Source organism: Amblyomma mixtum, chromosome 3, assembly GCF_055824585.1.
Source record: "Amblyomma mixtum isolate Tamu chromosome 3, ASM5582458v1, whole genome shotgun sequence".
Taxonomy (NCBI): Eukaryota; Metazoa; Arthropoda; class Arachnida; order Ixodida; family Ixodidae; genus Amblyomma; species Amblyomma mixtum.
The window spans coordinates 94,766,089-94,782,033 of NC_143014.1; the positions used below are offsets into that span (position 1 = coordinate 94,766,089).

At 49.7% G+C, this 15,945-nt stretch overlaps 1 protein-coding gene across 2 annotated transcripts in view; it reads left to right on the forward strand.

Annotated features, from left to right (window-relative positions):
- LOC149351000 (ubiquitin-conjugating enzyme E2Q-like protein 1) overlaps nt 1-15,945 on the forward strand; it is a 74,652-nt gene that overhangs the window by 36,187 nt on the left and 22,520 nt on the right. The window contains exon 1 of one of the 2 annotated variants that reach the window (XM_089580185.1): nt 13,865-14,461. The exons of the other annotated variant lie outside the window; for it this stretch is intronic. Coding sequence (XP_089436311.1) covers nt 14,006-14,461 — 456 coding nt within the window. The 5' untranslated portion in view covers nt 13,865-14,005. Of the gene's footprint in view, nt 1-13,864; nt 14,462-15,945 lie in introns of those variants that run through there. 2 annotated transcript variants of the gene reach the window in all.

A 15,945-nucleotide genomic window follows, 5' to 3' on the forward strand; every position in this document is an offset into this window, starting at 1 on the left:
CTTAGCCGACGTAGAACCGCAGAAGAGCGGTGCAGCTCCGCAGCCCCTAGCGATTGGCGGGAGTAGTGTGCTCCTTACGCCACAGAGAGTGGCGCGGTGAACGACTTGCCCTTACAGTCGGTATTACGCGTAACAGAACCGCACAGACCGAGAGCCTTCTGCGGAACGCTAGCACTTCCACGAGGGACTGAGATCATTTGTATAAATACAGCATGCATGTTTAGTATTGGTTACATTAATAACGGCAGCGGTGGCTCTTGAGAGAGTGCAGTCTGATCCAAAAAACTTATATCAGTAACTATACAGTTTACGCACGGCAGCTGCATGCACTTTTGAATTCCATTTTCGGGGTTTACATTTCACCAACAGAAATGGGGGCGGCCGTAAGATTAAGACAGCCCCGGCGTTTTCACTGAATCATTAGTTTGAATCATTAAGCTTCAGACTGATGACGATCGCATTAGCATATCTGATCAGAGAAAGAAAGGAGGGCTGCACACCCTAAACACGAATACGCCTTATATGGGAGTAAAAAGGGAGTGAGCTCTCCTCTAGCGCTTTCCTACTTATAGGAAAGAGTGCGATAGAGGACAGCTTATTCCCTTTCTACTCCTCTCTGTTGACAGTGTATAGACAAATAGCAAGAGGAACCTGGGATGAGGTGATGAAGGTTTTTGATAGAAAGCAAAGGTACACGACTGAAGACTGAAATTCAGCATGCCATATGCAACGCAAGGGAGTGCAGATGTGTGGTATTCGACACCCTCTATTGGCAGTTGGAGCTACTCCAGGAACTTAAATGAAACAAAGTCCAGCAGAAGATAGGTCTAAAACAAGGATGCATATTGTCCCCAAACTGTTTAATATGTACATACATCATACAACTCCTCAACGCCTCCAAACATTAGACATTAGAAAAAAACATTAAACATTAGACCGGGCCTCCGAATCTCCACTATAACTACAGACAAGCAAGAACAATACGCCGAAACCTCATGACTAGCATTTGCCGATGACATCGTGCTTCCAGCAGAATCAGCAGTTCCCCTCCAACAACAGCCCGACATCTGCTCCAGAGTTGCAGGAAACGACCAATTCAGGTTCAACTCCGAAAAATATGCATTGGGTGGGAAAAAAACACAAACGACAACGGCGACGAATTCACCCTCCAAGGAAACCGCACCAAAAAACATCGGATTACGAGTACTTCGAATTTTCTGGACCCGCACCAAAACGCACTGGTACAAAAAAATAATCGCGTGAAAGGAGGCATATGGCACTTGGCCAGACATTCATGCATCCCGTACACTGTTGGACGCACACTGTGGGAGCCAATCGCCGTACCAGCGACAAATTGCGCTGGCGACTTGCTGGCCTACTCCAGTGCAACCACAAAATGCCTGGAGCGCCACCAAAACGAACTAGGCCGTTGGTTGCGGGAGGGCAGCATGGCTGCCGCAAATGCTGTAATAAGCGGGGAAATGAGCTGATCCTCGTACGAAGCAAGGGTGAAGAGGTCCAAATTACCGTACGCCGGCAGACTCAAACTCACGGCAAACACACCGATTACAGTGGCAGAATGTACCTACACCTAAAAGGCAAGAACATCAAGACGGCTTGGATTCAGATACACAGGTCCCTAGCCACGAAATATAGTCGAAATTGAAAACACAGCGAAACTGAGATAGACACTGAGAGGCGCAAGGCATTCTTCAAGGAAATAAGTGATGCTGAAACAACCATATGGCGGTGAGGGTAGCTGATTGTACAAGTTGGTTGTTCATTATGAAGACTGCAGCGCTCGGAAACAAGGACAACACGAAGGAGACACCATATGCGCTAACTTTCAACTGAATGTTTATTCAGTGCACGTACACCTTTTTTTAAAGAGTGTGTGCATCAGAAGATAACCCGCAAGCCTATCACACTGCAATTTTCTTGCGCCACACATTCTAACTTTTATTCGCGCCGTCAAGAAAAAACAACTCCTTCTTAGATAGCAAAACAGAAGGCAGGCTCACACAATTACTTTCTAGCCTTTTTATCTGTCTTGCCTCCATGATCTCTATTGTTAGCTGTTTCCTGTTTCTGTTAATGACTTGACATCCATTAAAGTCCGGAGTACATACATCCTGCTCGCACTCTACGCAATGTTTAAACAGATTACCTTTACCGTTTTGTTGGTGTTTGTTGTGTTCACATAGCCTGTCTTTTAGGCATCTTCTTCCAGCCTGCCCTGCATAAACTTTACCACATGACAGTGGCATGTGGTAAACAATCCCTCCAGACTTTAATGGATGTCAAGTCAATAACAGAAACAGGAAACAGCTAACAAGAGAGATAGATCAGAGAGCCAAGACAGATAAAAAAGACTAGAAAGTAAATGTTTGAGCATGCCTTCTGTATTGCTATCAAAGAAGGAGTAGTTTTTGCTTGATGGCGCGAACAAAATTTAGAATGTGTGGGGCAAGTCAATTGCAGTGTGGTAAGCTTGCGGGTTATCTTCTGATGCACGCACTCTGTATAAAAAGATGGACATGCGCTGAATAAACATTTAGTTGAAATTGGCGCATGTGACGTCTCCTTCGTGTTGTCCGAGTTTCCGAGCGCTGCATTGTTCATAACCATATGGCACACGGCAGTAGCAAAAAAAAAAAAAGCAAAGCCTTGCACTACATTACCTACGCAAGCCGGAACCATGCCTATCGCCACAGTGTCCAGGAGACAGAAGCAGCGCCCACCTGTCTCAAGTCAGCGCAGGCGCTCTCCTCACAAACCATCGCCGCCACGAGCTGTTCGACATGGATCCGACGTGTCGCTTGTGCGGTGCACCGGTCCACGTCCTGCAGCAATGCCCATGGCTTCCCGCTGATCCCGGATCGTGCACCCTGGCCGGGAGCCTAGCGCCGACTGGTGACACCGAAGAAGCCCGACTAGAGCAATGGGAACGGCTGGGCAGGCGCGCCAAAAAACTGGCAGAAAACCTGCCCTGCTAAAGTTACCCCCAGCACAGCAATAGCGAACACCGACTGAAACCGGCCGCCCTAAGCCGCCGACCACGCCAACTACGCGGCTACAGTGGCTACAGCCGGCTCAGCCTGCAACAATGCTGCTACAGCTGAGCACGGCTGGCTGGAACGCGATGACACGAGCTTGGAATGACTGGCGGATTAGATGAATGGCTTGGTGAAATTCGAAGCTGTTCGATCGCACTACAGCGAATCGGACGATGTCTCAAAGACTGAGACAGTATTGTGTTTCTATTCTTTCTCGTTTTCCTTTCTACATTTCCCGCGGTGTTGGAAAACGTCTGCCCTGAGCCAAAAGGGATTAGGATGCCTCACTTATTGTCATAGTGAAACTAGAGCTGGATTCGCAAGGAACTGTCTGTGATTGAGAACCGGCCAACGTCCCACTTTTCGCAGTATCAGTTGCGTATGGGCGCCGGCTTGACAAGGACCGTCCTCATGCGTGAATGGTTTCTTGAGCCCGATCCGGTTATTAGAGTCCCGTCTTTCGCAAAAGGAAAAAAAAAAAAGCGCCAAACGGGACTTTCGCAGTCAGCTTCTAATTCGCCATTTCGAGATTGCATAAACAGAGAAAGCGGAACAGAAATATAAAATTGTAATTATAGGTTTAATTTCTGTCCCATACGTAGCCGTTATAGCAGCAGTTCCTCTTTATACCTCAATCTCGATAATGGAAACACACACAAGAAAGAAGCTGCGCATAACGCTTTGTTCACGTTTCAGAGCTTCCGTTTCTGTCTGGCCCTTTTCTGGACAGCGCCGGAGAGGGACTTCCGCACTGACAAGAAGGCACTTGAGGCACAACAACAAAATAAAACAAATAAAAAACGCACCCTCTGTTTGATCGTAGCAGGCGGCTGCAAACGCACATGCAGAATGCTCGCTGTCCGAACTGGCCATGACCTTAATGTCCGCACTTCCAAGGCGCGCGTCGGGGCTTCTTCTATTTCATTTTATTAATGCGAAAGCATTACTAGTACCATTGCGAGAAAACGTGCGTGCGTGCGTGCGTGCGTGCGTGCGCGCGTGCGTGCGTGCGTGCGTGCGTGCGTGCGTGCGTGCGCGCGCGCTATGGCAAGAAAAAAAGGGCAACGTCATCAGGCGGCCGTATGACGTACACATCAAGCTGAGCACTGCCACTTCAGACAATTCTATACATGTCGTTCTTCTGTATACACTCACTACTGGCTGACCTCCATGTGGCGCCATTTTTTCCGGCATTCGTACCCAAACTGTGATGCAACCGTTCGTCGTACAGCGTTCGGCGTGGTGGCACATGCGCGTGTGGGCGTCCTAAACAACGAAACGTCCACGTCTTGCGTTCACGACTTGCAAACTCGGCCAGCATCATCGCCTTGCAGCGAGAAGGTCCGAACGTTTGCTGTCTGGTGCGCAACCAATGTGCAAACACAGACTCGCAGAAAGGAACTTTAATGCATGTACAAACATGTACAAACAGGGACAGTAATGCTTTCGCAGTCCCACACGTAAGCAGTCTTCAGTGTGTCTGCCGAATTTTTTCACTTCCTCCGCTCACAGCGCTACCGCGTCGCTCGCCTTTCCTTTGTGCCGGCCCATTGCCAGCGAGGCGCATTCCCCTTTCCAAGCCGGGCGCTGCTCCTCTCGATTCTCAAGAAAAGGTCGCCGATGGATTGATTCTGCAAAATGTCCGGTCAGCGCGCCGAGATAGCGCTTGCGAAAGAGACGCCGAGGAGGCCTTGCCACGGACGGCCGCCTCGGGACACCCGAGCGCTCTGCTCACGGCCGCGTTCATTTGTTGTGTTCGTTTTGCAATCGGCCGCCGGTGCAGGCAACGGCAGAGCGACTAGGGGCTCGCAGCCAGGGCCAGGCTGGCAGCGGTGGCGGAAGAGCGGGGCCGCGGTGTTTCTCTTCAACCCGGCCCTATATGCCCTCGCTTTTTTTTTTCGCATTTTTTTTTTTTTGTATCCGGTCCGGTGCGGATGCCGCCTTTTCCTTACATTTCGCCCGTACGCGGACGATCCCTATTGCTTTTGAAAGGGGGGCGCATGCTGGAGATTGCGCCGAGTTATCGGTCGCCAAGCGGGCTGATTTAATTAACTTGCGCAAACTTTGTCTTTTACTGGCTGTCATTTTGACCGCTCCAGCAGGCCTCCGGTGAAGTAAGAAAGACATGTTCAGCACCAGACTAATAGGCTGCCGCCATTAGGTTCTGCGAAATATTGTGAAGAGAAGCAAGCAGCGAGGGCCGTCAGCCTGTTATGTTAAGGGGCCCAACAGACAGCGGCGGAGTTGCCGTATAACAGGCGCCTGTCAGCCAAGCGCCTGTGTCGTGCTGTTATGGGTTCGAGCGTGCGCAATAATGCTCTAAGGTTACGGTTTCGTGTGAAAACTTATTTTAACGAATAAATATTTCTTTCCTTCTGTTTTTTTTTTTTTTATTCATTCTGCTGTCAGTAGGCTTGTGTGCGGCAGCTTGTGCGACGCAACGCTTTTGTCTTTGGTGAACGATTACTGCTCGATGCCGTACTGTCAGCTGCGCTAGGCCAATCTCAGTGAAAGAAAATAAATGATAATTTTTCCTGACCGGTTGCTAGGTAGCAACGCAGTAAGTGTTAATGATCAAGTGGAGTTTGAGGTCCTAGAGCTCTGGTCAAATATTTTCCATCAAATCGCCATTTCTTGAGCCGAGAACTCAACCAGCCAACGTGTGGTCAACTGCAAAACTCCTCTGCTCTAGGACCATATTTTCTGAACCTTTATAATAGCATCGCACAGGATTCTCTTAGGGCGAAAAATTAAAGGAAAGGAGAGGAGGAAAGGGGCAGAGGGAGGACTCTGCTTCCATGACTTTGTCGCAGCTAGAGATGTCGCGGGCTGAAATGTGATGCTTTCTTATTTGTAATGTCACACTTCGCTTATGAACTTATAAGCCTTTTTCGTTCTTTTTTTTTGCATTGCAAACCGCTGCATTGAAATCTGTGGTTACAATGCAGTGGTGTGCATCATCGCCGAATAAGATAACCTTGGCGGACTGATTATGTAAGGCAAGGGCGTAATATCTTTCTGCGCCCTACACGTCTCAAAATTTTCAGAAGCCCCTTCATACTACTTACCTGTCGTGAATGCGGAAGGATGCACGTGGGATGTTCGGCTGCGGCGATGGTGTACTACTCTAATGCAGTGGCCAGTGAAGCTGATCTGTTTGCGCAGTCCGAAACTTAGGTACTCCAGTGAGAACTTAGCCTTTAAAATATTAAACGCCTCCACAACTTTGCGCAAAAACCCACTCAGCCTTCCGCGTTTGATTCTTCTAGACGCCACCAAAAAATCTTGCTTTTACATAGCGCTACATCGCCTGCTAAACCATGGTTGAGAGAAAAAGGCTTGCTTGTTCCATGGTCGTCTGACTGCCTAATATGCCGTAAACCTGAAACCGTAGACCACATTTTTCTTGACTGCTGGGATGCAGTATTTCTCTCGGGTGTCTTGCAGGGGGCATTAAAAAAGGACCTGCCAGTCACGCCATATGGTATAAGGTTTCAGCCTGTCGATAATGAAGGGAGTGTGCCATACGACTTATCCGTGTTGCTTTGCCTCCGCACTGTATGGAAAACGACGATGGCTGCAAGACACGCTGATGTGGATGCTCGCTCAGCGGGGGAGTATTTCATCGAAAGTGCGACTTTTCAAAAAGAACTGTACAATGCTCAGAGCAACAACCTGAATGGATGGCAGTGTTGAGTGATCTGGCAAACTTGAAACGTTTTTAACCCTTTCAGCCCTGGCGTCGTCAAATGACGACATGACTTACAACCGGAAATTTCAGCATGAAAAAAGAACCGAAACTGCTTGTATTTTCCCCCATCGTACTATTGGAAGCACTAGTGCCATCGCCATGGTTAGTCACGTGATTCTACGTAGCCGTGTCCAACGAGGAAGAACAAATGACAACCAACATGGCAGACACGCCGTCAGGTACGTGCGTGTTTTTTTTTTCTTTTGTAATTGAGTAACCACTGCGTAGTTTACTTTGCGCTTTTTTTATAGTGTCTAAACAGATTGCAGAGAACGCATGTACTTGAATAAGTGTCATTGCATGATGATATTACTTGTAGGACAATGTTGTTTCCGTGTGCGGTTTTGACGACAGCAGGGCTTTGTGGTTGTATATGGCGTGGCGTCGGCTTGCCATTGCGTCCGATTTGAGTGCGTATTTTTTTTCTTTTTTCAGGCACGCCTATACCTTGTATACCGACAGATTCATTCTATTCCCGCCAGAACTTGCGTTCCAGGCGTCTCGAAGAATTCACGGATGCAGTTTTCCGTGAACTTGATAACGGAAACTTGTCTGATGTGGAGGGAGAAATCGACGGATCTTTTGACAGCGGTGACGAGTTTGAGCAGCCTGAGCCAGAACAGTTGGAAAGCGAAGATGAAAGCTCGGACGATGATTGCCAACCATCGACAGCTGCATGGACATGGAAGAAGTTCATAAAACCAGACACAACTTTTGAATGCGAAGAATTTGCTTCTTTGAATGCTGACGAAGAAATGCACTCACCGTGGGAGTATTTCTGTCGCTACATTCCGAAGAGCGTATTCATTGAACTAGCCGAAAAGACGAACCAGTATTCTATACTGCAAGAAGGCAAATCTGTGAACACGAACGAACAAGAGATTCGACAACTCTTTGCACTTCACCTCATCATGGGCGTCATGCGATACCCAAGGCTGCGGTTATATTGGAAGCCGGAAATGAAGACTAGGCTGGTCGCATCTACCGAGCTCTCACGCAACCGCTTTGAAAAGCTGAGAAACAATCTCCACATTGTTGACGTGTCTCGGCCTGACCCTGATGATCGCCTCTGGAAGGTAAGACCCCTTCTTGATAAATTCGAAGAAAGGTGTCAGACACTGCATGTGGAGGAGCGATTGTGTATCGATGAACGAATTGTTCCCTTCAAAGGAAAGCTGGATATAAAACAGTATGTGAAAGGGAAACCGCACCCCTGGGGTATAAAAATCTTCATGGTTTGTGGAGAATCTGGCATCGTGTAAGCTTCGCTGCCATATCAGGGGTCAACGACGCGGTTAGAAGAAAGCCTCAAGCAACAATATGGTGTGACAGGTGGTATAGTGCAACAGCTGGCTCTCCGAATTCCCTGCGACAAGGGACACAAGCTATTTTTCGACAATTATTTTACATCGCTACCTCTCCTGCGCGCGCTGCTAGACAAGAAAGTATTTGCGGCAGGAACTGTTCGAACCAACCGGTGTGAAAAATGCCCATTGGAGTCGGAGAAAGTTCTAAAGAAAAAAGGCCGCGGAACTTCAGCTTCGATGGTCAGCAAGGACGGAAAAATAGCTGTCACGCGATGGTATGACAACAAAGCTGTGACCATGGCATCGAAATTTGTGGCCATCGATGACGAGGACACCGCCAAGCGATGGAGCAAGACAGACAAGTGCTACATTGAAGTGAAACGCCCAGCTGTTGTAAGGATGTACACAACAGCAGCATGGGTGGAGTCGATAAAACCGACTTCCTTGTAGCCCTCTACAGTACGAAAATTCGGTCGCAAAAGTGGACGCTAAGAATGATATTTCACGTTATCAATGCCTCAGTTGTGAACGCATGGCTTGAGTATAGACGTGATGCAGCTGCACGAGGGCTCATGCCTGCCAAGCAACTGGACTTACTTGACTTCACCCTGCATATTAGTGAAGGACTTGCACAAGCCGACAGCCTGCCGAAGATGCAAAAGCGAGGAAGGCCGTCTTTATCCCCTCTCGTGACTTCGAAAAAAGCAAGATATGCTGAAAATAGACCTGTACAAGACATCAGGTTTGATATGGTGGGACACTGGCCTCTTCGTACCGACAGCAGGGAACAGCGTTGCAAGATGGAGGGGTGCACAGGACAAACCCGTATCATGTGCGAAAAATGCAACGTCCACCTGTGTCTTGCCAAGGCTCGAAACTGCTTCCGAGGCTTCCACATGAAAAATTAGTGAAGTTTGTGTTTGTAATGATTGTGTTTTCCACTTCTGAATAAATTAGCTGTTCACTGCATTTCGCAACCACTGAGCCCTGATGTGCGGTATTGACGACATGATTGTAAATCGCTAAATAATAACACAAATGACTTAGTTTTTGCTCAGGCATGTTTCTGGAGTCATTGTGCTGTAAAATATGCAAAGCAAAAAACTATATGAAGAAAATAGAAAATCGAGGGTTGAAAGGGTTAAGTCACAGCGGAGTCTCAACGGCGGCTGCCACTTTGAGTATTATTGTATTGTTGTTTTTATTCTGTTCTGCTACTGCTGTAACCTTTTTCTACTGTGCCGCCGCGATGGCTCAGTTGTTACGGCGCTCGGCTGCTGACCCGAAAGACGCGGGTTCGATCCCGGCCGCGGCGGTTGAATTTCGATGCAGGCGAAATTCTGGAGGCCCGTGTACTGTGCGATGTCAGTGCACGTTAAAGAACCCCGGGTGGTCGAAATTTCTGGAGCCCTCCACTACGGCGTCCCTCATAGCCTGAGTCGCTTTGGGACGTTCAACCCCCATAAACCGCATCTATTGGGAACTGGAAATATAGAAGAAAAAAAAAAAACAGTGATGGTGCAGTGCTGTAATAAAGTGGCCAGCGAAGCTACCCTGCTCGCGCCGGCCTTTTTTCGAAATCACTTCGGGAGGAATTTTATATAAGTAATTTTATTTTTTTCATTCCTGGTGATGTAGGCACTGTCCATGAGGTCATGCGGTAACGTGAGTTTTCGGACAGTATGGCGTGGACAACGACATCGCCGGATTTTCCACCTCATGAGCCATATAATGCTACCTCATTTAAACGCAACTCACTGTTCAGAGGACATGAAGACGCGATAACGCTGCCAATGTACCACAGTCGGTCTTGGGAAAAGGTGCACAGCTCCGTGGTAGCAGTCAACACGGATAAGACTGCTGCTCACCGCAGCGTCCTTCGCGAGATTCGGGAGTAGAACAAAATACGTTTCCTATGATCGAGGGCATTGATCAGCCATCAGCTCGCCTACGGCATAAGTGCTGGTTGACGGTAATCGGGGCTGCAGTGACGGCGATCAGAACGGCAGAGCAGGAGCGTTCAAATTCAAGAGGTGAAGCTCTACGTCGCGAACAACGTTTGGCAGAACCTGAGCTTGTTCCATTCGATCGACTTCTTATAACACGACTTTCTGCGAGTTGGCGACGTTTGTACTGTTTGTAGCGCGTCCAGTACTTGCAGTGAGTTGCTGGCGTACGCAGCCGAGAAAGCAGAGCACACATGACATTCATCAATGACCTGAGCATTGCAATCACTTGCAGATCTTGGCCACGGTCCCGATCGTGGCTTTTGTCTGGAGCAGTCGTACGCGTTGAACATTAGGAGCGCCGCAACGACCCTGACCCAGTGGGCGTACAAGGCTTCGGTAGTGGTGGCCAAGTAATATCTGAGCCAGTAGGTCCGGCGTCAGCAGACGCAGGGCTTCCTTGATTTAGTGCGGTTGTTTGAGGCGGCAAACATGCTGCAGTGGCGCTTGGGGCCTTCCCTTCAAACGTGGTTGCCTTCTTGAGGGTCTTCGGTCGGCGCGATCGACGTCATTGCACCTTTGCAGCGGCCTCTATGCGAGTTACTTGTGACCAGCACTGTCCCGAAGGGATGGACAAGGACTCCTCGTGCGTTGTGAAAATATGACGTAGACGATTTATAACGAAACCACTTTCGCTGCATGACCGAGTATCACGTTGCCCTCGTTGTCCGCCTGCCTGTGTGGTGACTGAAATTACCAAAGATGTCCCGACGTGTAGCGCTAGGTTCGCGGGGGAGCTGTGAGCGATCGGAAACGAGAAGCCAGCGAAGTTAAAAATTACCGCTAACCTGAAATCACGACCACCGGCGTGACAGGTTGCGGTGGTGCAGCATTGTATTCCTTGGCGAACAGCTATTTCGCGCAACAAGCATCAGCCACATCGCCAAATGGACAAAAGCTGCTTCGTATTCTCGCGATTTTTGTATTTGTTACAAATCAAAGCCTGCTTCAAAGGCAGGTTACCCATCTTGCTTGCGCACTCACATTAAAAGCAGATGGTTTCATCACGCTGTATGAATATAGCATAATTTCGGTTTGTATAGCGTCGGTCGAGAAGTACGGCAAGCTTGGCCGTGTGGCGAAGCAACCGTTCTATACTCGCTGAGTTCACTGATGGAGAACTGGAGGACACATTTGGCTATCTCTCTCGAGATTACGCGAACGAACTGACGCAGCCATTTTGCCGCCACCCCCCCCCCCAAAAAAAAAAAAAGAAATAGATAATGGCCGGAAAGAGTGAGAGCGTGACCGTTCAACAGAGGGGACTTCTGTTGCGGAACGAGAGCAGCTTTCGCTTGAAATTATAGCAGGGTCGACTGACAAGCATTTCCATGGCTTCGCCAAAGCCCAGCGGCCTAGAATGCCGAAAGCACCTGATAGACGCCTCTCGGAAGTGGGAAACAAAACTGTTAGTGCAAGCAGATCTATTGGATAGCAGAAGAGAAAAAAAAAGCGTCCGTAATAGGCTTCGTGGGTCTGATTACCTCACAACAAGCTGTTAGAGCCATGTACAAAGTACCCACGTGGCTGTGAAGGTGACTTGACGTGACCTCACAGAGAGGATATGGACAGACACGAGTTTTCCGAAAGCGCTGAAAGTCAGAGTAATCGACAAGGGCCCCACTTGAGAACCACTGCGAAGAAATTGACCGGTATCCAGCTACTTTCGTAGGCTTGAAGAGCGAGACTCGACGGTGGGGCACGGTTATGCCATGCCTGCCGGTAAGTCTTGAAAGAGAAGGGCAGCCAGTAGTTAGATAGGGCATTGGCACGTTAAGGCATACAGGCGAAGATCAGGAGCCGTATTTCATTCCGGATCCATTTCATCCTCTGGTATTGGCCTGTGATGTTCGGTGACGTAGCCGCGGCTTTCAAGCGCCCGTGGGAAGCGAACGGACAGTTGGCTCACTGGCAACCGGAGCTCGCCATTGCCTGCATATCGCAGCTAGTGGTTAAACCGATGCGTGCGACAAGTGGCAGAGGCTATCGTTGACGTGGGGACCCACCACCTTGCGATTTCTGCGACTGGCCGCTTGATGCTTTCGTCTGATCCTGGCGTCACGCTGACGTCGCTACAAATGAAATGGGAAATGGATATTTATTTCAAACGGATCCTTATAGAAAACGACCGCAGAAGAATGTAGCTACTTTTGCCCACAAGTAGGTCGAATCCAAGTTTTGAAGGATCAGAACCATTACTAAAAATTATGTTTGAAATATGGGAGTAAAATTATGACAGCAGATGTAACAGAAATGGCCAGCGCGTGCTATCCTCGTTTTCCTCATTCACCCGAAACGTACCGCAGGAAGTGGCGAAGATGCGCACCGACAGGGCGCTTCAGAGCAGCTCGTGGCTTGCGCTTGACCAGTTTTCAGAATCCCATCGCAGAGTTAATTCGAAATACGGGGGTAATTTATCCAGAAAACGGGCATCGCCCGATGCAGCTCCGGCGCACCGCGCGGAATGTCCCGGCGAAAAGCGGCGGCGGCCGACCGAGCAAATACCTCGTCTCTAAGAGCACGACTTGGTAGCCACAGGAGTGCGAGACGCGTTGCGATGGGGTAAGAATAAATGGCCCGATCCGCGCCCCCGTAGTGCAGCAAGGCATCATCAAATGAGAGCAAATACAGTGTAAGCACCGGCAATGGGAGCCCTGCTGACCGTCTCCAGGCAACGACATCGTAACGCAGAAAAGAAACGCGCGCCCTCGCTGTTGTTTCTGCACCCTCGACAACGGCACGTATCCGCGAAAGGGATGGGGCGGGGGTCTGTCGCCGCACTGACAGGCTTCTTCCTTCTCACTGCTTCGTCCGCTGCCAGAGTGGCTTCTTGGAGCTTCTTATACCCAGAATGACGCGCACAAATGCATTCTTCGTATTCTTTTTCTCTAAATTCAAATACATTGCAGAGAACAGTCCATGTTTTCAATTTTTAATTGACAATTACTTTGACTCAGATAGCATAATCAAGCGTCAAATGGTTAGGTGTCTATACAACGACACTTGGACGCAAACAGGCCTCCATGTCACTGCTTTTAAGGAGTTTCCAGGCCACGCTGCAGTGCAGCCTGTGCAGCATTACCGGCGTTGCACATCTCTTGAGAGTGAATAGGAGTTCCGTCCACACCGTTTCTGAGCTTTGAAGTGTCTGGGCTGCCATTAGCACACTCCAGGAGTAAATACGACCGACTGGGAACTTTTGGAAAGGGCAGTATGCATAGCGAAACCACGTAAGACAGATGTGGCCGGCGCGCGACCTCATGCAAATCACGAAGAAGAATACGCTGGCCACTCACGAACCGCACTTAGGTAACAGAAATTTCGCGGGAATCATTTTAGTTCGCTTTATTATTAGTATCTGCGCTGTAGTTTCCCGCGTCCTCTTCTCGCTACTCGGAATCTGTGGGAAGGTGCTGGTTATATATAATGCGCAACAAACAGCCCTTAAATGTGCATCTTATGTGCCGCAGACGATAATAGCGTTAACGAGAAACACGGAATTCAAATGCATTGCTCACGACTCTCCTGCGTTCCGCTAGGCGCATTCGGATGTACATTGGGCTGGAACAGCGATAATGAGCGCTAAAACGCATTTGTAAGAGTGTAATAATTAAATATAACATCACAATATATTAGATCTATAATTTATTCGTCGAAATAATTTGTTTTACTGATTTTTTTTATATGAATATGAATTTCTACAAGTGGTTATTTTCGCGGTGGCCGCAAGAGGTGCCGACAGTCGGAGCACGTGGCACGCGCGCACCTGGTGGCAAACGCGGGTGCCTTCATCTCGCGAGCTCCGGCACGAGACTCGTGAGCTTGGCTTCCCGGCGGCGGTCGCTGCCGAGCTACAAGCACCGAAGGACCCAAGGCCAGGAAAGCATGGTCAATGCCGACGCGCCTCACAAAGAGGACGCCATAGAGCCTGCAGTCGAGCCCGCCGACACCGCTGGCAAGCACGGAAGGATCCAAGGCCAGGAAAGCATGGTCAATGCCGACGCGCCTCACAAAGAGGACGCCATAGAGCCTGCAGTCGAGCCCGCCGACACCGCTGGCAAGCACGGAAGGATCCAAGGCCAGGAAAGCATGGTCAATGCCGACGCGCCTCACAAAGAGGACGCCATAGAGCCTGCAGTCGAGCCCGCCGACACCGCTGGCAAGCACGGAAGGATCCAAGGCCAGGAAAGCATGGTCAATGCCGACGCGCCTCACAAAGAGGACGCCATAGAGCCTGCAGTCGAGCCCGCCGACACCGCTGGGACCACACGCGATGAGGACACCTCCGCGGTGTCGGTCGCGCAGGGCGACAGCTCGGAAGCGGTCGCCGATGATGCACAGGCAAGTAACACAGTCACGCTCTCCTCCCGTTTCCCGAGGCGCCCTGCTCTCTGAGTCGCACGTGACCTTTTCTCGTGCGTGGGTGCACCGTTCGCGCCCATGGAGAGGACCGACACCGCCTTGTCGCGCACTTCTTGCGAGGCGTCCATCGCTCCTCTGTCGCAACTTAGCGTCGTGGCCGACGGGTCTTTCTGCGCCTTGTAGACGTAGTTTCGGAAGCATTCGCTGAGCGCCTGGTCTTGAGGAGAGACGTCTATGATACGCGAGAGAACAGCTGTTGTAATGAGAACCTCACAAAATCTGCCATGTGCAACCGCATGCAGTTACGCGGCCTAGCGTTTTTAAAGAACTGCTAGAAACATTTCGACACAAGCAGATCGTGTGTTTGCTGGAAAGTACTGCTGCTGTATATATAGCACCTTGGCGCGACGGCTGCACTAACATAGTGCAGCTGCTTCGGGAGCCATTTTGACGTTACGAGGCGGCGGCGGTGGTGGTGTTGGTAGCGCTAGCGAAACTTGACACGCCCCTGCGCTTCAAACGCGGGGCGTTGCTGTCGCAAACGCTTCCCCTAGGAGTGGCCTATACGCTGTTCCCCGATTAGTGTATACCGAACGATTGGGCGACAGTTTGAAAACCGGTGTTGCTCGAATGAAAGCCGTCGTATAAAGGAGCGAACCGATGTTTCCATGTCGAGGAGATTCCGAAAAAAAAAAAAACTTTACACGCATTTCCTCCACAGTGTCCAGTTTATACAACTGAATATTTAACCTACCCACAGCAGCCTTCTTAAGCCCACTTGTATTAAGCCGGTGACTCCGCTCTACAAATCGTACGCTTGTGGCGGACACCTTCGGCTTCCTTGCGCCGCCGCGTCTTGGCACCGTATACCAAGTTCGCCGGGCGGGCCATCACAGCCAGTCCAGCCAGCGCTCTCGCCAAACACTCGGTGCCGTTACCATGCCGTTAATGGCGCACAGCGTCTTGGCGCGCTGCCAAGGTCTGTGCTGCGGACGGCACCGCCGCCACCGACGGCGCAAAGCTGAGGAATGAGCTAGGAAGAGCTAACGCTCTAAAACGCAGGACCGAGCTGCGTAGCAGCATCAAGAGCGCAATACGAGCGCATGTCGCACCAGCCAGCCCACCTCGCCTTGCTGCTGCAACTCTTCTGGCCTGACCAGCTTCGTTTTGCAAGAAAAAAAGGTGTGATCTTAGTCTTTTTGGGGGGTAAAACACTTGTCGCTGAGCTGACACCTTTTGGGGGGTAAGGTTACGCTGTTTCTTGGAGACTAAGTATTTATGCTCTCGCACGTAGAGTAATGTTACGCTCTAATAGCCTAAACTTGCACTGACATAAGAAGAGTAACTTTAAACCAGTTAGGTATAACATTACGCCCTTCTAAAAGGGGTAAATGTTAGCCTGAGGAAAGCATAAACATATCCTAGCATGCAAGGTGCAAGTTTGCACCTTTAGCAGGTAAATT